Source organism: Zootoca vivipara, chromosome 2 (genome assembly GCF_963506605.1).
Source record: "Zootoca vivipara chromosome 2, rZooViv1.1, whole genome shotgun sequence".
NCBI classification, from domain to species: domain Eukaryota; kingdom Metazoa; phylum Chordata; class Lepidosauria; order Squamata; family Lacertidae; genus Zootoca; species Zootoca vivipara.
In genome coordinates this window covers 44,292,933-44,319,911 of record NC_083277.1, presented here as the reverse complement: position 1 = coordinate 44,319,911, position 26,979 = coordinate 44,292,933, and the positions used below count along the sequence as shown (strand labels likewise).

At 39.8% G+C, this 26,979-nt stretch overlaps 1 protein-coding gene across 4 annotated transcripts in view; it reads left to right on the top strand.

Annotated features, from left to right (window-relative positions):
• CACNA2D3 (calcium voltage-gated channel auxiliary subunit alpha2delta 3) overlaps positions 1 to 26,979 on the top strand; it is a 511,446-nt gene that overhangs the window by 235,250 nt on the left and 249,217 nt on the right. For all 4 annotated transcript variants that reach the window (XM_060271434.1, XM_060271435.1, XM_060271432.1 and 1 more), the window contains exons 7-11: positions 71 to 131; positions 227 to 377; positions 6,694 to 6,768; positions 22,944 to 23,033; positions 25,666 to 25,779. In XM_060271434.1, the coding sequence (XP_060127417.1) occupies positions 71 to 131; positions 227 to 377; positions 6,694 to 6,768; positions 22,944 to 23,033; positions 25,666 to 25,779 (491 nt within the window). The remainder of the gene's footprint in view (positions 1 to 70; positions 132 to 226; positions 378 to 6,693; positions 6,769 to 22,943; positions 23,034 to 25,665; positions 25,780 to 26,979) is intronic.

The following is a 26,979-nucleotide window of genomic DNA, read 5'->3' as shown; positions in this document are numbered from 1 at the left end:
GACTTCTCTTTCAAACTTTGAAACATATAAATTTGTTTTTGCTATACTAACCTGTTTCTTCTCTCTCCAGGAATTAAATGGGAACCAGACGAAAATGGAGTCATTGCTTTTGATTGCAGAAATCGAAAATGGTAGGTCACAGTTGTCCACTAAAACTTTCAGGGAGGTCAGGAGCTACAACCTCGTAAATTCAATTTATACTGCCCTCCTTCCCTTCTTTATCCAGGTATATCCAGGCAGCCACTTCTCCCAAAGATGTAGTCATTTTAGTGGATGTCAGTGGTAGCATGAAAGGACTCCGCCTGACCATTGCAAAGCAGACTGTGTCGTCCATTTTGGATACTCTGGGAGATGATGATTTTTTTAACATAATTGCTGTGAGTATGTCTAACTTTCTGCTTAATTATTCCCCCCTATTTCCCCTCACAGTATTAAGAACTGTGCTATCCCATAAACTGAATGTGGATACCCACTGGTGTTTCATGTGTATCAAACTTGTGTTCAGCTACGCACATTATTATCAAATGGTATAACGGCACCTAGACTCCAAAAATACTGTAAATTTATGAGATAACAATGTTAGGAAATAGTATCTTTCTTATTAATCGGCAATTACTCACTACATTATTATTACTAGCAGCTTACATAATAGCAAAGTGTAATTGCATTCTCTATCAGGAAAGGTTTGTTATTATTAATAATCTTATTAATCTGTATTTTTATTTAGTTATTATTAATCTGTAATTGCTCACTACATTAATATCACTAGAAGCTTGCATAATAGAAAAGCCTAATTGCATTCTCTATCAGCAATGGCTTATTGCCCAACAAAAACTCCAGTAAATAAGTTTCAGAGGCTAAATGTGTCAACCTAATTATAAAAATATTTAAATAGGTGCATTTAGTGGTTAATCATGAGGTTAATAAGTGGTTACATTCTGCATGTTTTTAAAAAATACAAATTAATGTATTTTAAGAAAATACTTTCCTTATCTATAAACCCTGCCACCATCAATATTTACTATTGGGTTGTTGTTAATAATAATAATAATAATAATAATAATAATAATAATTTATACCCCACCCTCCCCAGCCAAGGCCGGGCTCAGGGCAGCTAACACTGGATATAAAACAGCTGATTGAATTACAACATAAGAAAGCAAAAAGTCAGTTGGTTGAAACTGCATGATTTTTGCTCTGAGTTCCTACTTTGGCCATTTGCTTTGGATTACAACTTCCATCATCCCTCAACATAGGTTGTGCTGGCTGGGGCAGATGGGAAATGGAGTTCCTGCCCTACTCTGTCATTTACACCCCTATTTTCAAGTAATGTGGTGCAAGAAACCTTATTTTTCTCCCATCTTCTTGCTACCTGCTTTGACGCAATAGATCATTCCTTTGTCCGAGAGAAGCTTTAAAACATACTGTGAGAAAACATTGCTCCAGTTGCTGCATATTCAAGAATGGCAGAAAATATAACTAGGAAATGGAGTCTTTTCCTGTGTTTTCCAGCTGTGGTTGCTGGGACGGCATAGATGGGAAAGCTCAAGGCTGGCCAAAAGCATTTTTCTGCCTCAGAGCAGAAAAATGGTGCCCTTCCCAACCGAAGCCTTTGTTCCCAAGGCTGACAAACTTACAGTATTTTGGCAAGTGAGGCAGAAAACCCCATGCAAACTTTCCCCGCCTGTGAAAAAATACAGCAAGAATAAATTAAATAACAATTTGCTGCCCCTTTTTTCATAACACCCAAAAACAGCTGCTTGAGAACAGGCCCTTAATGTAAGCTGCTTTTGAGTTACATGGTAAGAAAAGCAACTAACAAATATATTAAATAGATAAAGAACTCAGTCTTGTCTACCTTAACCAACAGTGACTTTCCAAGCTTTCAGACAGGAATCTTTCCTAGCCATGCATTGAGAACCTAGGGTCTGAATCTGGGTCAGGGGTCAGCAAACTTTTTCAGCAGGGGGCCAGTCCACTGTCCCTCAGACCTTGTGGGGGGCCGGACTATATTTTGAAAAAAAAATGTGAACGAATTCCCATGCTCCACAAATTACCCAGAGATGCATTTTAAATAAAAGGACACATTCCACTCATGTAAAAACACCAGGAAGGCCCCACAAATAACCCAGAGATGCATTTTAAATAAAAGGACACATTCTACTCATGTAAAAACATGCTGATTCCCGGACCATCCGCGGGCCGCATCTGGCCCCCGGGCCTTAGTTTGGGTACCCTGATCTGGGTTCTTCTGTATGCAACACAGAAAGATTTGGAGAGGAAATCCTCAACCATCCTTGCGTAGAATTATGTCTATAGTTGTCATTATCAACAATGCGAGTACACATGATCATAATTGAAAATTTAATCAACTCTTAAAATTATTGTAATTGAATCCTGAAAAATAGTTCAGTGATACAGATAAATGGGTTATTTTCCTGATATGTATTGGCTTCATTTCATCCTCTAATAATTTATGTTTCTAAATATACCCATGAATAAATGGCGCACAGATGTCCAATGCAGACCTTTCCAGAGTATAAACATAAAAAGATAATGCAACAAAAAAATCATTGTCGCTTTCACGGGTAAGTTATTGCAAAATCTATCTAAAATTGATGGACTAGATGATTGAATTACAAAAAGAACTGTTAAACAATGCACTTGATTTTGTGTGGCCTAAGTTAAGATATAAGGTCAGATCATCGGTGCATGAACAGAGATGTCTGTAGTAAGAAAAATAGACATTTTCTCCCAGTCTGCTTTGAAGTAAAATACTAAGCCAAGCGTTAAATTAACAATATTATCATAAAAAACATAGTGCTAATTCTGTCTGGGCCCCAAACCTTGGGACAATGGCTTTTATAGAAATATGAGTTTGCCATTAAATTAACAACACCCTGGCTGGGATGGAAATTTTAATTCAATTTAAGATTTTCAGCAGTATCATAGCAACGTTTATGGCAGGAGAAAAAATATTGCTTCCTCAAAACAGCATTGTTGTCTTATCATTTTGCGGAGGAAGGACAATATGGTTGACCTTAGAGATCCGTCACAATTGCTCATTTTAATATATGTAGGATAGTCCTGTGCTAACTAGAGAAACTATGTGGAAGGTGCCCAGAAAGGAGGAGGTGATTGCAAATTGCCTTCCTGTTTCAGAGTAGAAGGATAGTCATAGGAAATGAACTACTGGGAAGGTGCTGTAGATCACTGATAAAGGTCATTGCTAACAAGCAGAAGGTCTCAGGTGCAACCCTTGGTATCTTCATCTAGGACTGGGTAAAAACAAAATAAAAAAATCCTTCCAGATACTGAATCTGAAGAAGTGTGCATGCACACGAAAGCTCATACCTATGACAAACTTAGTTGGTCTCTAAGGTGCTACTGGAAGAATTTTTTTATTTTGTTTTGACTGCGTCAGACCAACCTGTAACTAGGACTGGGTAATAAGACTTCTGCCTGAAACTCTGGAAAACAGCTGTCAGTGAAGATGAGCCTTTCCCAACCTGATGCAAGATGTTTTGGACTAGAATCCCCATCAACCCCAGACAGCAAGACCAACAAGTGTTTTAGCCCAACAACATCTTGAGGAGGACACCAGGTTGTGGAAGGCTGATGTAGGCAATACTAAGCCAAATGCACCAGTGTTAAAGACTGCTTCCTGTAGAGCATTGAAAATAGACTACATATAAACTTCCCATAAATTGAGTCAATTGTCCCATACCTAGTCCCATGCTATCTATGCCAATTGCCTGAGACTTGGGCAGACATATTTCCTGCCGGAAATCTTTTAAACTGGAGGTGCTATGTGGAGACATTTTCATCTCTGAACAAAGGAATTATATGAATAATATATATTCTTTGTATATACCAAGCCTTGTGTTTTTATGACAATGTGCACAATTTTAACTCTTATTGTGGCTTGGCCACTGCATGAGAAAGGGGGGGGGCAGATAAAGCTGGGGAATGGAGGAGTTATCAGATCAGAAGCAGAGTGTGGTGAAACACAGAGGTGAGGAGCAGAAGCCAGAGATCTTGGATGTGAAGCATGAGAGAAATGAGAGGGAAAGCCCCCAAAAACATAGTGGAAATGAGATGCTGTGATTTACAGAAGTTGGTGGCAAAATAAATAAATGAAATATGCTGTGTCATAAAGATGTTTGTAGTGAAACATCCTGTTACTAAGAAAAAAAGAGTGTGGGCTGGTCAGACGAATACTGTACAGCACAGGAATTTCATCAGCCATGAATTCTGAATGTTAGTCACACAGCAAAGCTCCTTATTGAACTTTAAATTTGGTGTTCCCTTATTTATCCCCATTGGAAGCTTGTATGCTGAATAGTTGGAGATACTTTTTTTTAAAGTATACATTGAAAAGAATATCCTTGCATGGTATGGGTGAAAGAAGCTAACAATTACAGCAATATTATTTTATTTTTAAAAATAAGGGATGAATGGTAAAGACTGGAGTGAAAAATAATGCAGTCATTAAAGGGTAGAATATGAAACTGGCTTAAGCTGTGGTTCAAAGGACCCTTTGCCAATATTCTTTGGAATTCACTTGCTATTTTTCACACACAAGCTACCTCCACAGAATCCACAGACTGCTATTTACACTCCCACAAAGTCAAAAAGCAGTTTGGGGAATTGATGTAGGAAGGGCAAATGCAGCTGCTGTGTGCATTCTAATTCTCCCTTAAAATATATAAATTCCCAAACTGCTTTTTGAACTTTGCTGAGTTTGAAGAGCAGTTTGGAAAGTTTTATTTTCTGTGCGGCCCCTGAAAAGAACAATCTCCGCAAGTTCAGTTGAGTGAACTCCTCTTTGATCTGTAATTTTTATTTAAAAGAGATGGTGGTCTTCACAAGGTGTTTCAATATAGAGGTCCTTTTTATGAAAGAGACACAGAGAAAAATGATGTGTGGATGTTAACTGGGTTCACAATCTTCCAGAATCCTAAAATGCCCACAAACCAATCTACCATAAGATATATAAGAAATATATTTTGTAAACAGGATATCTTAAAAATGTAAAAATACCTATGGGTATTTTAAAAACAAATTAGAACATTCCCAATTCTAGTAAATGGAGTTGTGCAGAAAGTGGCCGCCAAAAACGACTGCACCAAAGGGATGAGCATCTGAATTCAGATTGTTTTATTAATAGGAGATTAGTATTCAGTAATAGTTGACATGGTCCAGATTAAACACCCTTGCCTGTGTGTCAGGGTAATTAATTAAGGATTATCAGAGAGCATTGAACTGTCCATATGAGTGATGGAGGCAGATGTCCAAGATGGAGCAGATTGCAACTAGTGAGTGCTTAGCTTAATTGAGGAGAATAAATAATAAACCAAGCACAATAAACCAAGGGTGCTCTCTCAGGCAATTCACTAACCCTGCTCCCCCCTCTAGATGAATTCTTGCAACGCTGTCTTCGTTCCCATGTGATAATTAGGCCAAATGTCTGGTGGTTTCACCTACTGGTTGCGATTCTGTTGTCTCTCAGTGTCTGTGCAGAGCGGGAAAAGAATCAGGTCCTCACAGCTACCGTGTAAATTAATTTATCAGGGGAGTGGAGAGATACATTTTTTCAGGATTAATTGAAAAAATTTATACACCACCTCCCCTGCTTGGATCCTACATTGCTCCTCCATTCATGAAATGCAGAATTTAATTGTTGTTATTGTTGTTATTTTAAATTTATACCCCATCCCCAACTGGCTGGGTTGCTGCGGCCACTTTGGGCGGCTTCCAACGCTCTCTCAATCTTCTTCCCTGATCTTATACTGTACTCACCATTAATGTCTCATAAGAACTGTAACTGATCTGTAGTAAAGACTTTACAACCTGAAAAAAAGAGACAAGAATCAGGTCCTCACATAAACATGCGTTTATACACCAAGAAAATATTGAATTAAAGATATTTTTTAAAAGTAATAAAAAGTCAGACATTAGTAATAACAATCTGATCCAATACAAAAAGTCACAATAACTTTTAAATAAACAACTTGTATCAAATAAAGCAATTTTCAATAATCCATTGGAATCTAACACTAAACAGTAAAATTAAATATCAGCAAATAATAATTAAACAGTTTACACTTATCAGTTACGATGAAGAATTACTAAACTCTAATCAGTAAAAATAACAGCAAGTCGCAATGCATGAAATACCACTAAACTACTCTGCCAACTTCTCCACCTGATATTCCCTGCACTGCATCCCACACCATCCCTGAGGGTTAACCAGCTCACAGGTGCAGATTTTTGAGATGGGACTGCAGGCTGTAGAGCAAAGGGGGAGGCAGGACCATCCTTTTCTGTGAATATAAACTCTATTCACAGAAGCAAATCTACAATAGAAACCAATAGGCAGTGCCCTGATTAAAATATTTGTTAAGAGTTTGCTCACATGATGCTGAGAACTAGTATCATCTACATTTCTGCCAGGGCCTAATATGAATTGTTCATTCAAATATACATGATGGGGTAGTTTCTGATCCATCCTTTTTGAAAACAAAGTCTATAAGGGAAAGACAAAGCTTACGTGTTTGAAAGGAAACAATTGCATTTTATGTTGGTTTTGTGTCCAGATAAATCTTCTCCATTGTTTGCTGTCATTAACTTAGATCTTTCAAAGGCTTATATTAAATGTCCAACCTTTCCCTCCCCACCCACTGTCTGTAGTACAATGAAGAACTGCACTACGTAGAACCTTGCTTGAATGGAACATTAGTTCAAGCAGACAGAGCCAACAAAGAGGTAAGAAATAATGGAAATTGTATGAAACAGCAAAGGCCATGTATGAGATGACTACCGTGATTTTATTTTCCTAATGAAATCCCATTGTATGGTTCCTCTGCTCATTTATGATGAGGCTGCATATGATCAGTAGAGATATCACTGAAGTGTGCCTCTTTCAGGTCAAGGAATGAGCTTCAGGGGCTCCGTATTTTTCCTTTCAAAGGCAGGGGAGTATCTGAAACCTTGGAATTCTTCAGTGTTGAGGGGGCTGAGTGCAGAGTCGAGCATGGCTTCAGTAGCCAGCTCCTCCTTCTCCTGCCATGGAGCCAATCTGATAGAAGCCAAAGGAAGCTGGCTCATCTCTCCAGATGAAGTTAGGCAACCCAATGTCAATGGGTTCCTGGTTTTTTTTATGCGGGGAAATACAACATTTTATAAAGTGACACAAAAAAGTCCCATGATACAGGGTGTACTTCTTGCTTAAAATAGAAACTGTATCGGACAACCATAACAATATAATAAGTATGGTTGGTTCTTTCATTAATTTCCCGTCTATTATTGGGCCAGTTTTATTCTACGTACTTGGTATAAAATCCACCAATTTTAAGGCTTTCTTCTTAATCTGTTCACTGTGTGTTTCCAGAAACAGCTCCTCACTGTGCTCATTGCTGTAACAATATTACCAGGAACTTACCCAGTCTGCCAGAAGATAATTGCTTTCAGTATCAGAATGTAAGCAAAGTAAAGGGTGGTGCAGGCAATCAGATACACATGAAGTGGTCTGGAATACTTGGCAGCCGTGGAACATTTTAGCCGATGTCTTCGTAACTGCAGCTAATGAGACTAGGAATGGTTTTGAGGCTTTCAGCGAACTAGGTGACTTTGTGGTGCATTAAAGTTGGGTGGAACTGACATCTGTTGTTGGAATCTGATACAAATGTTCAAGCTCACGGATTCCTTTCTTTGGGCACAAAGGGAAAAAGAGAGAAGCTAAACTTGAGCTCACATAAAAGTAAGTAGGCACTCCAAGCAGAAAGGGCCGTTGACAACAAGAACCTCAAATAGATGTGACCAATAAAGGGTTAAACAAGAGTGGGCTGCAGACTCTACTCTTGGCTCTCAAAACAAAAAATCTCTGATTAATTCATTCCCCCCCCCCAGTAGTCTAGAAGAGCCATTAACTTCATTTCCCTAGATGGTCTTTGGAAAGCATTGTGGAGATTTGTGGCGAAGTGGTTGAAATCTCCCAAAGCATGTGGGGAGCCCAGCCGCTTCACACAAAATGGCCCCCCACCACACATTTCTGTTTGAAATGGCCACCCATGTGGCAAGGTTACAGTATGAACTGAACCCAAGATGAAGTTGTTACTCCTTCAACAACAAGTTTGATCCTGCAATATGTTGTTGGTCTCTGTTGGTTCCAGTATGGTCTGGCAGTGTCAAATAGCTACCTCAGCTGAACTGACTGGGAAGGCTCTGCTGATACTCTATGAAACACAGGGAGCTGCCTTATCAGACCGTTTGCCCATCTAGTCCAGTATTGCCTGCTCTGACTGGCAGAGGTCTCCCACATTACCCAAACTGTACAGACTTAGGCAAATTTCCATGGAAAGCAATGTGCTGTAATTTATGCCATTATGAGTAAGAGGGTAGTAATGACAAATTTATCTAGATATGTTGTGACTTTATTTTACAATTGTCCTTAAACAACCCTGCGCATTAGGTCCATGTATAGTTTTAAGAAGGCTATGATTTTGTATCTTTCTTAATGCTTCATTCTGTATTGTTTCTGGTGTTGTTTTGCTGTGTGCGACAGACTCCTTCTTTTTGCTTTTTTGCTTTTTGCTTTTACGGATGTTACAGATTATATATATATATATATATATATATATATATATATATATATATATATGTCGCATACGGTAAAACACCAGAAACAATGCAGGTTTCTGTATATATACAGGTATATATACAGTATATATAAATAGTGTGTGTGTGTGTATATTTACTGTATATATACAGGTATATATACAGGTATATATGTATATACAGGTTTAAGATTTTTTAAAAAATTCATTCTTTTTGATACCGCAGAAAAAAAATATAGACCATATTCTTAGCTTTACAGTTTGCATGTTGATCTGAATTATTTTTGACAGATTGAATGTGCTGCTTTTGCCAACTGGTGTTAAGCAATGGCAAACTGACAGCTTTCTTAATGCCATTTTATTCCATTATGTACTTATTAATTAGTACTTGGTGCCACAGTAATTATACTATTGAATAGTCTGAAGATTAATTGCGGAAGCATCCTCTTGTAAAAACATGTGTCATGTGACAGAAAATATCTTATAGTTTTACCGCCTTCTTTGGAATGAAAAGAGGGGTGAAATATATTGTGTTCTGGAACCATACAAAGATGTTTGCCAAAGGATGAAGATACTGTACTGTACTATACTATACTATACTATACTATACTATACTATACTATACTATACACAGGGCCCTAACATAGTTTTGAAAGACTAATGGAGCAGTGGTGATGACTGTTACATGGTATAACAGCTACAAAACAGAAGTTCCAAAACATCTTTAGCAATTCATAATCCAAGTTTATTAAAATATAGTGCAACATATCTGCATTTTATAAATAAATAAATAAATAAATAATAAAATAATAAAATATATTTATTACCCAACCTTTACCCTAATGTCCCAATAAAATATATTGGCCACAACCAGATTAGAATTCTCCTCTTGAAAGTTAGACTGTCAATTATTATTATTATTTGCTTGTACCCTGCCCATCTGACTGTGTTGCTCCTAGAACATTTTAATACAATTTTTAAAGGTTCTAGAAAGCCTATTGTCTGGGTTTGAGTTAAAGGAGAGCTCAGCCAAGAGGTAGTTTTTAATTGTATGTGATTAGTTCATCAATCTAGAATACGCACCCCCAAACTCGACCCTCCAGATGTTTTGGAACTACAATTCCCATCATCCCCAGCTAACAGGACCAGTGATCAGGGATGATGGGAATTGTGGTCTCAAAACATCTGGAGGGCCGAGTTTTGTGCTGTACCAGTGGGCTTCCAGTTGTGCAGTAGGCCTTCCCCTTCTCCTCCTCTCCGCTTCAGCTCCCCCAACTCTGCTCCAGAGGGACTCCCAATTGTGGGGCTGCAGACAGTCCACAGCAGCATTGGATGGCGCCCAATGAGAATAAGCAAAAACCCCTATGCCTGGCTTCTCATTATCTTCCATGAGAAAGGGGTGCTAGTCCCATTTTCAAGACTCCACAAGACATTTTTATCTGAGTTATTTTTCAGTGGCCAGATGAAAGTTGTGATTCTATTTATGTTGTGGCAACCTAATTGGTAGGTACCCAGGTGGCGCTGTGGGTTAAACCACAGAGTCTAGGGCTTGCTGATCAGAAGGTCGGCGGTGTGAATCCCTGCAATGGGGTGAGCTCCTGTTGCTCGGTCCCAGCTCCTGCCCACCTAGCAGTCTGAAAGCACATCAAAGTGCAAGTGGATAAATAGGGACCGCTCCAGCGGGAAGGTAAACAGCATTCCCGTGTGCTGCTCTGGTTCGCCAGAAGCAGCTTTGTCATGCTGGCCACATGACCCGGAAGCTGTCTGCAGACAAACGCCGGCTCCCTCGGCCTATAGAGGGAGATGAGCGCCACAACCCCAGAGTTGGACACGACTGGACCTGATGGTCAGGGGCCCCTTTTCCTTTACCTTTAACCTAATTGGTATCCTCTTCATTTTACTGTTCACTGACAAGGGTGAGGGTAAAATTCTGCATCAACATTCTGCTTGGGGGGGAAAATTACCTACTGCTGAGAGTGGATTGCCAAACCTCAAGAGAGCAAAGTAAAAAAATTCCTTCCAGTAGCACCTTAGTAGCACTAAGTTTGTTATTGGTACGAGCTTTTATGTGCATGCACACTTCTTCAGATACACTGAAACAGAAGTCACCAGACCCTTATATGCAGTGAGTGGGTGGGGAGGGGTATTACTCAGACGGGTGGTGGGCATAGCTGCCAAGTCTCCCGTTTTCCCCGGGAAAACCCCTTTTTTCTTACCTTTTCCCGGTGGTCCCCCGTATCACTTCGTCTCCCGTTTTTCTCCATTATTTTCTCCTGCCGGCGGCCATTTTTTTTCTTTCCGATTCGTCCCTTCTATGGGCACCAAAAATGGCCGCCGCCAGCTTCAAAAGTAGCATCTACGCATGTCCGGAAGTGCATAGACGTGACTTCCGGTGTTGGTGGCGGCCATTTTGGTGCCCATAGATGGGCGAAGCGACACCGGAAGTTGCGTCGGCACACTTCCTGACATGCGTACAAGCGACTTTTGAAGCCGGCGGCGGCCATTTTGGGTGCCCATAGAAGGGCAAAGCAACACCGGAAGTTACATCGACGCAACTTCCGGTGTAAAATGGCTGCCGGTCCCGGATTCTGCTGTCCGGAACTTGGAAGGTAAGGTGGTGGGAATGGGTGATTGGCTGACAGGTGTGGTAAACCTGTTGACAGCTGTTAATGACTGCAATTGGTCTTGCAGGAAAAAGCAATGGGTGAGATGGGTAATACCCCTCCCCACCCTCTCACGATATATAAGGGTCTGGTGACTTCTGTTTCAGTGTATTTGAAGAAGTGTGCATGCACACGAAAGCTCATACCAATGACAAACTTAGTTGGTCTCTAAGGTGCTACTGAAAGGATTTTTGTTTGTTTGTTTCGACTACGTCAGACCAACACAGCTACCTACCTGTAACTAGAACTCAAAAGAGCAAACTCTCTAGATAATGGGTGGGTGGGGAATTAACAATCATGGGTGGAGGGAGGATTTACCTTGGGACCATTGCACTGGAAGAGGAAGGCTTAACTCTGGCTCTTGCACAGTTCTTCTGACTTAAACTTTCTTCTTCCTCTGCTCATATTAACCACACTTAAAGAATAGACATGTACAGGGTTGGCAACCTTTCTCACCCATAATTAAAAGTACCTTCTGAGAGAGGAAATATATGGTAAATTGGGAAAAGCTTAGATACACCCCCACACTTTATTAATTCCAGGATCATAGTTCTGGTTCAATAATGTTTTCCACCCATAGCCTGCCAACAGATGTATTTAACCAAAGGCGGGGGTGGGGAATGTTGGGATATCCAGTCTAGGATCTCCCATATCACATCTCATTTGGTCCTGAAATGCAACATTTCTCTCTGTGCTCCTTACACAGATCAATGCAACAAATAAGTTCCCACTCTGTATATACCCCACCCATCTTAATTACAGGCATTTTGTAATAAAAAGCTGTTCCAGTAAGTATTCGTGTTGTTGCTTTTCTTTTCTTCTTTACAAAAAGTTTAAATTGTATCTACTTTAGTTGAGACTGTTCATTTGTCAGTTTATAGACAAAGAGAGTTTTGAGAAACATCTGAATCAAATGAAGTGTTTTAATGAATTGAGTTAAGTGGCAAGGTTAGTGTCAGATATGACAGGGTGATGTTAAAGTATTTGATATGTTTACATGAACAGCATGCACTAGAATAAATTTATGGGGAGGAAACAGGCCACCTAGTTCCAAAATGTTTTATTAAGATGTTCTGTTTCTGTTATAATTATAAAACACTGGTTTTGAATGGTGTATGCTTTCTTGTGTGTGCAATATATGCAGCTATGTGGTACCAACTGAGTTTCCAGTTGAAATTAAGTACCATAATTTGATGCAGTCAAATTGTTTTGCATTTCTATTATGGAGGCTTCTCAGTCCCATTTGAAAGGGTTCCCATAAATGTGCTTGGGCTGGTTCATTGAATTTCCCAATGTGTTCCTGGAGGAGGCTTGTGATGTCTGACTTCTTATTGTGTATAGAACATCCTTTGCAAGGTGGGGTGCACACAGTGCTTTCCCCCCCAAGGGGGCACTCAAGGGAACGCAGTACCGGCACCTCTTTTTGTTTGTTTGTTTGTTTGTTTGTTTGTTTGTTGTTTTGTTAACAAGTGTGGCACTTACTGTAACAACTTCATTGTGAGTACCAGAACCTATTTTTCTAGGGGGGGAAGCACTGGGTGCATACATATACTTCTGTGTCCCATATGTGCAAACCACTGCAAACCAAGAAACACACAGTGTGTGGGGGGCATACAGTAGATTATGCCTTTCTATGGGAATAGGCCACCTAGTGATACTCCATGTGCAGTGCGAGGTTGGGGCTCACACAAGCCTGAAACTACACACTGTGGAACCATGTGAACTACCCTCTAGACAGACAGCTGATTCAAATTTCCATTTTAATGTAGAAGAGTTGCCACAAGTGGATATTCTTATTCATTTCCATGTGGTCATGTCAAAGTGACCCTCTTTGATGATATGGCAAATTGCCACGGCTGTAAAACTTAACAAACATGGGATTCAAATGTGTATGTGTTAGAGAGTTTTATCTCTGCCCCCTTCATCCCCCATCTCGTCCAATTTCAGTAATAACTTTGACAGAAGAAGAGCTGGGGCTCAGAAGCACTGCAGTGCAGCTGTACGCAACCACCCCTTGGATCCCAGATGACATGATCTTAGGATCTAGTAGCTTGTGGTCTTGCAATGTGGGGGCATATCCATAAGAACTCTTACTTTGATATATAAACATTTATGGGAAAAGCAATTCTGTGGTTAATCATCTACCTCTAAAGTGGTCATGTGGGTCGACCTTGCCACATTCACTCAAAACTAAAGATCAGTTTATGGTGAAATTTGCAATCGTCTTAAGCATAATTTGGGAATCTGGATTTGCATCTCCTTGAGCTAAACAGTAAAAACATACATTTCTGCTCTTACATAGTACCAGTCTGGTTTATATTATAGTTTTGTTATTAAGCTGGTCTTGCCTTTCAGTGTATCAATTTGTAAAACATTCCTTTTCTTCTTTTCAAAGTGGGAAATAGTGCAGACAGTATTTTATCATTGTCTGTACTTTTCCTGCAAAATTACAAACATGTGCAATTGCCTGGTTTAATACGTGTTTAGTTGGGCCAAGAGGTTTTCATGTCTGAGAAACTTCATATTACAATTTCCTACCTCTTAGGAATTATATGACTATCTGATTTAATGCAACTCCACATTTACAGCAACAGTATCACAATTTGCATTCTTACTTTATACATTAAGCTCTCTCTCACACACATCATTTTAAATACTTCCAGATGAAATTAAGTTGACAGAGCATCTCAGTGATAGATACATAATAAATGAAATTAGGAGTCAACCCTTATAAATATTGCCACTATAGCTGTGGGCACTGAGATCTATAATGCTGGTTGGCTGAACTGGTATAGTGGAAATTGGAGTTCTTGGGAGAATCCAGAAATAAATGATAAATTACAAGAACTCAGGCCAAAGAAGGATGATTTCAAAAAAGTATCTTCACAGAGTTTTAATAAGGATAAATTCCAGTAAACATCAACATCAGGACAAGGCCCTGTTTCGATTATTCTTCATCAGCTGGAATGTAGAAAGGAAACGAGGTTATAACAGAATTAAAGAGACAGTATTACATCTAGGCATACTAAAAGTGTTAAGGTAATTTAAAGGCATAGGGTCTCCCGCTCTACCTTTGTTCCACCTGTGGAGAATGCACGTTTGAACGTATTTTATCAGCTTATACTGGAGGACATTACGAAAATGGAAAAACAAAGACCACCCAAACTTCAAAAGAACATCACAACCTATGAACAACAACTAATACACAATCTAGCTAATGATTCCAATATCGTCATTAAACCCGCTGACAAAGGAGGTGCAATAGTGATCCTTAACTCTTATGATTACCTAAATGAAATTGACAGACAATTATGCAATACCTCTTTCTACAAATGTCTAAATAAGGATCCAACAGAGGATATCTCACGGATAATACGTATGGTTTTATCCGAAGCCATCATGTTGCATTACATTGATTCGAAAACTGCAAAATTTTTACTCAATCCTTTCCCGCGTACTCCAGTTTTCTACATACTGCCCAAGATCCATAAATCCTTAGAAAAACCACCGGGCACACCTATTGTGTCTGGTAACAAGTCATTACTGGAACCACTATGTAAATATATTGAACAATTCCTTCACCCCTTTGCAATCGACACCTTGTCCTACATTAAGGACACAAAGACATTCATCAAAACAATTGAAAACAAAGTGATACCAGCATCAGCATGCTTACTTACTCTGGACGTAGGATCCCTCTACACGAATGTCCCCCTTCCTGAAGTTAGACAGATCATTAAGGAACTTTTGGATTCAAGAACTGTGAAAGAGCCCCCCACTCATTTTCTCATTGATATACTTGATGTCATTCTGGATCACAATTACTTCAGACTTCTGGATCAGTTTTATCTACAGGTGAAAGGGGTGGCTATGGGCTCGGCGTGCGCACCTTCCATCGCCAACATATACATGATAGAGTTCGAAAAAAAGCACATCTTGAGTGACTCCAACCCATTTAAATCACATATTCTCCAATATTACCGTTATATTGATGATCTTTTCATGATTCTGGAAGACCGCCATTTGGCTGGGAACTTTGTACAATGGATTAATACCCGTGACTCACATATTCGCCTATCGAGCAACATTCACGATGTACAAGTCAACTTCTTAGATACCACAGTATTTCGAGACAACCATCAACTTCTCAAAGTACGTGTCTTTCACAAACCCACAGACCGCAACTCCATGCTTCATGCATTTTCTTTCCACCCACCTCATTTACTTAAGAATCTTCCGTACGGCCAATTTCTAAGATTAAAAAGAAACTCTTCATTACACCAAGACTTTGACATTTCTGCAAGGAAGATGACTGCTTCCCTTGTCCAACGGGGATACTCACAAAAAAGACTAAGTGAAGCACTAAGAAGAACGGAAAAGATAAATAGACAAGATTTATTCAAACCACGTCCAGACAAGGTGAATAATAATCACATCACTTCCACTCTGCAGTATACATCTCGTACACCGGCGATTAAAGGCATTATCTACAAACACTGGCATTTACTTTCCAACATTCCTGGGTGTCAAAAGCCACCTCTCTTCGGACTTAAAAAAACACAATCGTTCAAAGATCTCTTGGTGAAATCAGATATACTCCCAAAAACCACAATGAGAGAAGATTTTCCCTTAGGTCATTTTAAGTGTGGAAGATGCAATGTATGCAAATATTCTTTACAGGTAAAGGAGTTTTCTGATCAACACTCCAAGTTTAAGTTTACCATCAAACATTTCAGCAACTGTAACACAAAAAACTGTATATATGCATGGATTTGCCCTTGCCAAAAAATGTACATTGGAAAATGCTCTAGGCCCATCAAACTTAGAATAAGCGAGCACCGCTCCAGAATCCGCAATCACATTTTGGAGGCGCCATTAGTTGAACATTATACTCAATTTAAACACACAGAGGATGACTTCTCATTCTTTGTAATTTGGACATTGCCGCAAACCCACTTTCAACGTATGAACAATGATAGACTCCTTCTCCAACAGGAATCCAAATTTATCCATCTCTTCAACACACTACATCCAGGGGGCTTGAACAACAGTCTAGACTTTACACCATTTCTATAATCGTCTCTGTATTTTGAAACTACAGTGAACTTAACAATGACCCTATGCCTTTAAATTACCTTAACACTTTTAGTATGCCTAGATGTAATACTGTCTCTTTAATTCTGTTATAACCTCGTTTCCTCTATCATTTAAGTGCAGCAAACAATTTGAGCTAGTAAGGCAAACATATTTGGTACACTTTGACCTGTGAATCTGTGGTAAGCTACTTTTGTTTATTATAAGTATTATATCTAAGATTTATTTTACTTTCTACATTCCAGCTGATGAAGAATAATCGAAACAGGGCCTTGTCCTGATGTTGATGTTTACTGGAATTTATCCTTATTAAAACTCTGTGAAGATACTTTTTTGAAATCATCCTTCTTTGGCCTGAGTTCTTGTAATTTATCATTTATTTCTGAACTGGTATAGTGACACAGAATGTTCAGCTATCTCATTTATGTTCCTATTGCCCAGCGAATTTATGGCACGATAAAAGCATTTCCCTCATTTGTTGTGCCCAGTCCTCATATCTTTGTTTTACCTTTTTTTTTAATTAAAAAGAATGTATCCCATCTTTTGGTAGTGTCCAAGGTGGATAGCAATATGGAATCATCACAATCAAATTTCAGAGTATAACAAAAGTTGTTCCTTCCTTTCTCTGCAGCAATGTGAACCTTCTATGGAATTTTATTTCATCAGCTCAGGGTCATATCCAGTTGTGTCTCTTTACTCACAGAAGGCTTCCATGAATGGGAAGCGGAGGTAATTTCTCCAGTTTTTTCTGCAGCCGCCTACCAGACTTTCCTTTAGCTGACTGGAGCAAATTGGAATCTTATTGCATCGACCTAACTGAAGAAGGGATTTATACTCTTACTTTTGAGTAAACATATATATGGCTGGGTTTTCAGGCTTTTATTGGAGCCAAGTTAAGAACAGGAACCCAGTTATGAATAGGTATCTGCTACCAATACAATTGACGTGTAGAATTGGAGAATTTTGAAAAAGAAATTCCCCAGTTTGGAAGTCGAGAGTTAATTATAGGCCAAACCCAAATTACTCAAAATTTGAGCCTCATATTGAAACGACTTCAGTCCTACCCTCAACACCAACTCTCCCTGCTGCTGCTTAATAAAATATTTTCCCTTTCTGTTTAAAATTAGCTTTCTGTGGCAATGATAAGGACTGCTGCAGGGGCCTTTAGCAGGCAGCAGCAGAAACATGTGTGCTAGGTTCTTGAGAATTGTGATTTGGGATCCAGAAACCCTGGGAAACTACAAAGTTGCATCAGAGTACAGGGGTTGCATCCAATGCTGTGCGAACAGAGTTCCACTCATGCTGTGGAACTTCTGTTTTCCTCTCCTCCCGTGCAGGTTCCCAAAATCTGCTCCTAGGGTTCCCCAATCTGACGCTTCTTTTGAGGGGCAGAGATGGGGTGGGGTGGAGGGTACAGGAAAAAGAGGAAGTTCTATGGCAAACATAGAAGTCTGTTGTGCCAGCAGAGCTGCAACTTTGGATATAGCCCCAGAAATCCTGGTGTTCATTTCCTTGAGCAATCTGAGCAGCAAAATTGATGGCTTCCATTGGTTCCTGAGCCCTCAACCATAATTCCAAGGAAGCCACCACTCTCTCAGGAATCTTGGTATCCAAAGATGTTGCTGCAGCATTCAAGTGTATAGGGAAGTGGAAGTTCTCTTTAAAGGTGAATCGGAGATGTAGAAGCTTCTTGTCATATTCCTGGTGACCTCATTGGTGCCCTGAAGCTCAGAATGGGTCAAGCTTATTCAATTTGCTTGTTTTAGGGGAACTCAAGAAGGCTGATCTCTGAAGAATTGATGCTTTTGAATTATGGTGCTGGAGGAGACTCTTGAGAGTCCCATGGACTGCAAGAAGATCAAACCTATCCATTCTGAAGGAAATCAGCCCTGAGTGCTCAGTGGAAGGACAGATCCTGAAGCTGAGGCTCCAATACTTTGGCCACCTCATGAGAAGAGAAGACTCCCTGGAGAAGACCCTGATGTTGGGAAAGATTGAGGGCACTAGGAGAAGGGGGCGACAGAGGACGAGATGGTTGGACAGTGTTCTCGAAGCTACGAACATGAGTTTGACCAAACTGCGGGAGGCAGTGGAAGACAGGAGTGCCTGGCGTGCTATGGTCCATGGGGTCACGAAGAGTCGGACACGACTAAACGACTAAACAACAACAACAATTCCACCTCAATCCTAGGGAAGCTCACATGTCATTAATATCCTTTCATCTAAGTTATTGTCTGTTTCCCCCTGTGTTGCTTCTTTAAGGCAAAAGGAACTAGCTGGACTTAATGGCCTTCAAATATGTATCAGACATGAAATTACAAATGCCACCTGTTGTAATGGCTCCAGTGTAAAAGCCAGTTTAGAACATTTCATTTCGTTGGACTGGTCATGTTGTGCGGATGCCTGATTATCATCTTTCAAAGCAACTGCTCTATTCTGAACTTAAAAATGGAAAGCGTAATGCTGGTGGTCAACAAAAGAGGTTTAAAGACTGTCTCAAGGCAAATCTAAAAAAATGTAGTATAAACATTTCCCGACAACTGGGAAACACCCTGCGGGCACTCCAGTTGGAGAATAGCCTTTACCAAAGGTGCCATGGACTTTGAAGACACCCGAACTCAGAACGCAAGGGAGAAATGTGCTAAGAGGAAGGCACGCTTGGCAAATCCACACCATGATCAACTCCTGCCTGGGAACCATTGTGGAAGGATGTGTGGGACCAGAATTGGCCTCCACAGTCACTTACATACTCATTGATAAAACCGTGTTTATGGAAGACAATCTTACTCAGCTACGAGTGATCGCCAAAGAAGAAGAAGAACTTGTACATTTTGTTGTGTTTAAGATATGCTGTCAGCCGTCTTTGGATAGTAGATGGGGAATAGATAAATAAATAAATTTGCTTATTTCCTGAGTACACACAGTGGAATTTTGTTTACATTGGTGAATATTTATTTGCCAACCTTTGTAGTGGTTTTTCTTTGATTGTACACTGTTTGTTTCATATTGTAATCAAAGTTTCCCCACAATGTTTTTCCCCTAAAATTAATTGGTTGATTATTCTAATGCATGCCACTGTCTAATTAACATCATGTTAGATTATAAATATAATGGGGACTACTGGGGAAATGTTCATGTTGAAGAGGCTAAAAAGTTTTCCCATCTTGTTTCCTATTAATGCTAAAGGAACACATTTTAAATTTATCCCATAGGTCCATTTCGGTATAGTCTAATTCATGGTTTCAGTTTCAGGAGTGTAAGGTTAAGGTGGGTGAGAGTTAGACTGTTCTCATCTTTAATTAGGGAAGTTTATTGTTCCCCATTGGAAATATTCAAAAGTTTATTTTTTCAGTTCCGAAATGTTGCATCGCATTCCTTTCCTCCGCTCATAAAGGTACAAAAGGTAATGCTGCTGGAGATTGAACCGTGTGGTAATGCCAAGGCAGATGCCATGGTGCATAGGACTTTGGTGTAGTCCAGGCATCCCCAAACTGCGGCCATCCAGATGTTTTGGCCTACAACTCCCATGATCCCTAGCTAACAGGATCAGTGGTCAGGGATGATGGGGATTGTAGTCCAAAACATCTGGAGGGCCAAAGTTTGGGGATGCCTGGTGTAGTCAAAGGGTCCATGTTGGGATGCCTTTGCCATTCCCTTGAGTTTTCTTCGGCAGTTTCTAGGGTTTGGACACTGCTTTGTGAGTTTGAATTTTGAGAAACAGTTTGAAAAGCTAGTCAAGTACAGTAATACCTCGGGTTACGAACGCGATCCGTTCCGGATCGCAGTTCGTAACCCGAATAGTTCGTAAACCGAACGCGATGGGCGCCGCCATTTTGCGCATGCGCAAAGCGTGATTTTCGTGATTTTCGCGCTTTGCGCATTTGCAGATTGCGCGATCGCGCGTGCGCCGCTTCTGCGCACGTGTGCGCGGCGAAAACACTTCCGGGGTTGCGCAGTCCGTAACCCGAACTGTTCGCAAACCGAGGTGGTCGTAACCCGAGGTACGACTGTAGTGTATCCATAGCAGTGACCAGAGGAGGAATGACTGCTGAGAGGAGTGCAAAGAGAAGAAACACCATGGTGTATTTGTAGCAACACAACTGGACACCTTCTTCCCCACCTGCAACAAAACATGTCTCTTCTTCATCAGTCTCTACTGCTACAGCAGGAGCTGCAACCTTCCAACAGTTTGACTGCAACGGCGTACTCCTCCCTTGTCTCATGAGACAGACAGATGCAAACCAACAAAGAACTAGAACCTTGGTTATGCAGATTTTATTTTATTTTATCCCAGGGATAACTGCCCTCTAAATGGTACTGAACTACAACCAGGTCCGGTGCTAGGGTTTTTTGTGCCCTAGGCAAGATCACCTTCTGCCCTCCCCCGCCTTCCCGCTCGGCGATTGGCCAAGGAGGCGCGTGAGGGCAGGAGCCTGGAGTGTGGAGCGTGTCCTCCTCCACCCCGCCCCGAAGGCCGCACGCTCTTCTTTCCTTTTTTTTTAAAACCCGTCTGCCTAACAGCTGGGTGCGCATGCGCACGCTCAGGTTCCCCCGCCTCCCTGCCTGCTTTGATTGATTGGTTTGAGCGCCCCCCCCCCCCAATTTCTGGCTCCGTAGTGCACCGCGGCCCTGCGCCCCCTGCAGGTCATTGCAGGGAAGCGCCTCTGCAGCAGCAAGCAGCAGCAGGAGCGAAAGTGGCGGCGGCAGAGAGAGCGTTTGCGAGCGGGGAGACACACCAGCACCCCCTCCATTTTGGCACCCTAGGCAACTGCCTAGTTCGCCTTAATGGATGTGCTGACTACAACTCCCATCATTCCTGTCCATTACCTATGCTGGTGGGGTTGATGGGAGTCCAACATCGCCTAGAGGGCATCACATTGGCTAGCCTTGATTTAGTTTTACAGTAGCTGTGCCCATAATGATGTACAGTATGAAGTTGCAATAGGATAGTGAAATTTGCCTTCAGAAGGGACAGGATGCATTAAGGGAACATGGAATCTCTTGGCCTTTTCTCAGCTTTGTAACATAGTTCAGAGGTTTGCAATGTAACATAATCACCAGAAGCATACGCTCAAGATAGCTTTATAAATCTGAAGATCTCTCCCCCCCCCACCTCCATCCCTGTTCGAGTCCCTAGATTTTATATTCATGATATGCTTTCTAAGTTAAGAAGATAAAATGTCACTAGCATTTAAAATGAGACATGTTGGAATATACATATTTCTCAACGTTTGCTTAAATTTTAATAGCAAAATGCTGTGAAACACATTCCACAATCTTGGCTACAGGATTCATTATGTCTTAACTGCTTATTTAGATCAACAAGATTTTGCCGTTAGGTGTTTTGAAATATTGAGCTGCATGAACCATATTTACTGGGTCACCATGAACATGAAGCTACACTAATTGCATTGGAAAATCTGCCTAGTTTTGCAGCAGCAACATATGCTTCAAAATTGCCTTAAGCAGGGATTTTTTCCCTTCTTATGAAAGTTTCATAATATTTTTTCATCTACTAAACCATGTGAATGCATTATTTCACTAAGAGCAGGGGGGGAATGCTTCATAGAGAAAATATAGAAAAATAACTCATACAAGGAATTAGTGCATACAATTTCCTTTTATGGCACCCTGTTTAACAGTGTGCCACTCTTTTCCTTATTAAATCTAAAGGCTACATTTTCATATATATTTGTGCTTGTGTAAAATTTATTATTATTATTATTATTATTACTATTATTACTGGTTTTTAGAAAGGGCTGTTGCATACTGAGCATTTTCAGTCATTTAAAAGAAAATAAAAAGATGCAGCAGGCAAAACGAATATGAAATAAAATTCATCCTACTGCAAGTATCTTGAGTTCCATAGGCATGGCTGTATTTGTTTGTTGCATCTGAAACAACAGCATTATGGCACCTTAAAGACTAACAAACGGATTGTGTTAAACCTTTTATGGGCCAGAGCCTGTGCTGTGTTCACAGTACCTCTTGTCTATGCCACCTTTGGTGATGGTTGTATGTATGAAATCTGCTGACTTAGAGCATTGTGTCTCATTTGAGGCAGCTTTGTCTTGTCTAGCCATCTTAAGCAGTATTCCCTTCCTTCCTTGTTCCTCCTTCCTCCTAGTTCTCTGCCTTCCACGGTTGACAAATACTTGATTAACAGTTAATGTAAATATCATTGAATCATATAACCTGGTTAAGAACCAATTGTTCTGTCCCCAGATCACCTATATCGTACACTTTGGACTTAACTTTGAATCATATATCTTATGATTTTTTTTATTTTGTTGTATATTCTTTGGTTCTTTTTCCTTATAAATTGTCACAATAAATATATCTGACAGGCACAGTTTTCTTTAAAAGTTTAAAGCTTCCTTCTTGAAACCAGAGGGGCAAAGACCTGATTTATTTGAGCTTTTTTTCAGAATTCATAAAAAGCACCTGATGCTGTTCCAGAAGCCACATTCATTGATTTTGCCTTTAAGATTTCAAGGGTAGGTGTGATGCAAAAATCTTCACAAATATGTTGATTGAAACACCATTTCTTTTCTTCTCACCTCCCCAGCACTTCAGGGAGCACCTTGACAAACTTTTTGCAAAAGGAATCGGAATGTTGGATATAGCTTTAGTTGAAGCTTTCAACATGCTCAGTGATGTAAGTTACTGCTTTTTGCTAAGTTTTGTCGTTATTGGCCTTTATAAGTTTTGTATTTTGTTTCAGTTGCCACCTGCTTAGGCTGGGGTATTGTTTGGGGTTTTTTTGTTGTTGTTGTGGGAAGTTGTGGCTGTTGGGTTGCTGGGTTTTTTGTATCTTTATTACAGATCTTGTGATTTATGTGGAAACTGTTCAGCTTTGTGCTTTTTTTGTTTTACAGCTACTTTTTTATATTGTAGTTTTGAATTTTTTCATGTTGTAAGCTACCTTGAGCATGGTTTGAACTGTGGAAACACACACACACACACACACACACATACATGTATGTATGTATCTTTCTATGAAAATAAATAAATAATGATCTCCTCCTGCATTCTTACAGATACAGATTAGTATCAAAAGACACTGTGCTATATTTTTACAGTGATAATTTAGGTAATTTTCTTTTTATCCAACAGTATGTGGTATGTAAATCTATTCTTCAGAATTACAGGTTGGCACATTCTCATGCTTAAACGTGTTATTCTTATCAAAATAAAAAAATTCCTTCAGTAGCACCTTAAAGACCAACTAAGTTTATATTTTGGTATGAGCTTTCGTGTGCATGCACACTTCTTCAGATACTTATGTTAGTCTACTGAGTCTTGCTTTTCAGACTGGTTCATAGGCTATAGCAATTAAGCTTGACTAATTTTCACTTATAATTTCTTGTATTTTAGTATAACTTAGCTTGCTAAAGAGCTAGTAGTTGTTGGTACAAATGATTTTGAAAGATGTGGTCGTAACTATGTCCAAACTCTCTCCAACATTTGATAAATTCAACTCCCATAGGTTTCTGCAGGACTACAGAAGTGCTTGTTTCAGCATTCAGTGTCTGCTATATCATGTGACAACTGCAATTATCTCTTTCGGGGATAAATGTGATCTTTGCCGTGATTATCTTTTTTTAAAAAAAGTCTTAACCAATTAAATAAAATTCTGTGACATTTCAAAGACTGTTAATCACAACCAAGAGCTACAAATGTCAGGATGCATCGAAATTTTCACTGGTAACTGATGAATCACTGAGTTAATTGTAGTTCATTATAAGGCTCTTGTCATTGTTATTATTATGGAAAAGACGTTCATCACTCCTTCTATTCAATAAAAACTAAAAAGAACTTCTAGACACATATGAGGAGATATTACTCATCAAAGCATTTACATTTAATCACCTGCTTTAAAAAGAGAATACGGTAGCTTATTCTGTGGAATATGATAGATTCAGACAGAATAAAGCAATGTTTTAAAATAAATAGATGAAGACAGCCCACCTCTAAGGTATTTTAATACACCATTTCTTTTTTTACATACTGTCCTTGATTTAGTTCAGGAAGAACAACAGGTGCCTTTAGACACGGGAAATGTCACTTTTCAAAAAGGGGGTTCTACTTTTATAAGTCATGGGCCCTGATTGGGCTGGTTTTATCTTGGCACGTTGCCATTGATCGTCACATTTGACCATTACTTAGTGGTTGCCAAGTTATAACCCAGAGGTAATCCCAGAAGTGAAAGAGAATGCAGGTGCCATTTCCCCCACCCTCTCCTCCAATCACCCCATTTTCAGCAAGGCAGACTTAGTGTTTCCCATCATAGTACCGGTAGGTGGAATCCAAGGCTCAGTAACAGCACTGAGGGAGGAGTCTTCTGCTTGGTTGTTAAAGAAACAAACACAGCCTCCTGTTACTTACTGGCATCTATGCCATTACCCAATTACCGTGTTGCTGCATTTGCTGCACAGTCATTGATATAATCTCTTTCTAGATGGGGTGGTCTGGGCACTACGAGAACTAATAAAACTGCCTTCCTTACGAAGGGAGGTTGGTTGAACTGGAAAAAGATTTGACTTGCAGTTCAGATCCTGGCTCAAAGACTGTGTATCTACATTGATATAAGACTGCTAGATTAATTCATGCCCCAGTTTCTAATAAAAGCATGCAGAATTACAGATAATGTAATTAATTTGTGCAAGGGAAACATTATGGTGGAACCTTGGTTTCTGTACTTCATTGGTGGCTAAACAATTGGTGGGATCAGGATGGGACAGCAAAGTTACAGGGTGCCTGAGAAGATGAGGGAGTCTTATCTGCTTTGAAAAAATCTATAGATTTAGTTTGGGATTCGGATTGGGTGTAGGTGTCAGTCCATGGGGAAGTAGCAGGTAGGAGTCCAAGATGATAAATACCCTAAATAGAAAAAAGAGTCATGAGTAAAATGGGAGTTGTATTTTTCCCTCACCATTGTGATTGTCAATCCCATTTACCTTAACATTAAAACACACACACACACACACACACACACACACACACACACACACACCATGCCAAAATTGTGGCATATTTCCTGCAAATTTCTTTGATTTAGGAAGGTGTGCATTTATAGCTCTGATGTAGTACTAAATTCCATAGGGGTTTCACCAGCAGCTTGCTTTTTTTTGAGGGAATGAGCAGGAAAGTGACGGCTATAGCACTGGGTGCTTTTCAGTAAAGCATATGCACACTGGAATTATGAGCATGGCTTTCTTACAGCAAATACTCATTTGCCTAGCTAGGTATGCCAGACCTCAATGAATATTTGTTTGCTTGTTTCCCAGTTCAATCATACAGGACAAGGGAGTATTTGCAGTCAAGCCATAATGCTGATTACGGATGGTGCTGTGGACACTTATGATGCCATATTTGAAAAGTACAATTGGCCAGATAGGAAGGTAAGTCCATTATATATTGTATCTGTGAAACAATATCTCTGATGATGACAAGCTCTCAAATACAGGTGTTCTCTACTAGTGGGACCTTGACCAGCAGAATTGTGCTCTAAGGCAGATATTTGTTAACTGAAAAGCAGAGCAACTAATACCAGGTAAGCTTTGATCTGGATCAAAAATGACCAGGAGTATGTTTTTGTGCTTGCAGGCTTCCCAAGAGCAATTGGTTGGTCATTGTGGGAACAGAATGCTGGACTATATGGGCCTTTGGCTCTTCTTATCTTATTATATGTGTGTTTGTTGCATTTTAAAAACCCAACCAAACTTAGAATGGACAGCCTTATTTTCTTTTCAGGGGTCATTTCCCGTGTAAAATGCATCTTCTCCTAGCTGTTGCTTTTTTAAAAATGGTGTTGAGAAACATATTGCATATTTATGGAAGGATGCACGGGACAGGAGAGAGAGTGTGGCTTTGAGATTTGGGGAGAACTTTAAAAAAAAATGTGCTTGACATTTCATTTGGTAGAGCTATGTCCTGGTTGCCTTTATGGACCACCCTTCCACTGACTTTAATTGGGGAGTAGGAGAAATGGAGAGTGGAAACAATGCAACAATTTGTAATATTAGAATTCAACAATGGCAACTCATCGTCTGTAGTTGCATTTCAAAGGCTCACTTACCATTCCATGCTAATAACTTGGGAGCACTTCAGCCTCAGGGACCCCTAATTTTGCACATGCTGAACATACTTATAAATCTGCTGCTGGGTTTGCATGACTATTTTACTTTTTTTTAAAGGAATTGTTTTACCATTTGTGGGACAGCTCAGTGACAGCATAAAATACTGAATCGGGGTGCATTTAGTAATCTGCTTTTGAGCATTCCCATTTACTTTACTAGACTTTGGGGTAAAATGGCATAGAAATTGTGACACAGCTAGAGTATAATTTCACAGCTTTTAAACAACAGTGAAATTATACTCTAGTCGTGTGTATCTCTGATTTTTCAGAAAGCCAGCTAGACCTAGTAAAGTTGAAATTAGGGTGTGAGTATCTGCTAATTGTCTGGGATTGACTCGGGAATTAATTTTTTCTGATGATTTAATAGAAAATCACCCTCGCCATTCACGAAATTAAAAAATGCAAAATGAGCTGCTGTGAAAAGAATTATAATGGTTAGTAATTGCGTTTATGCTGCATGATC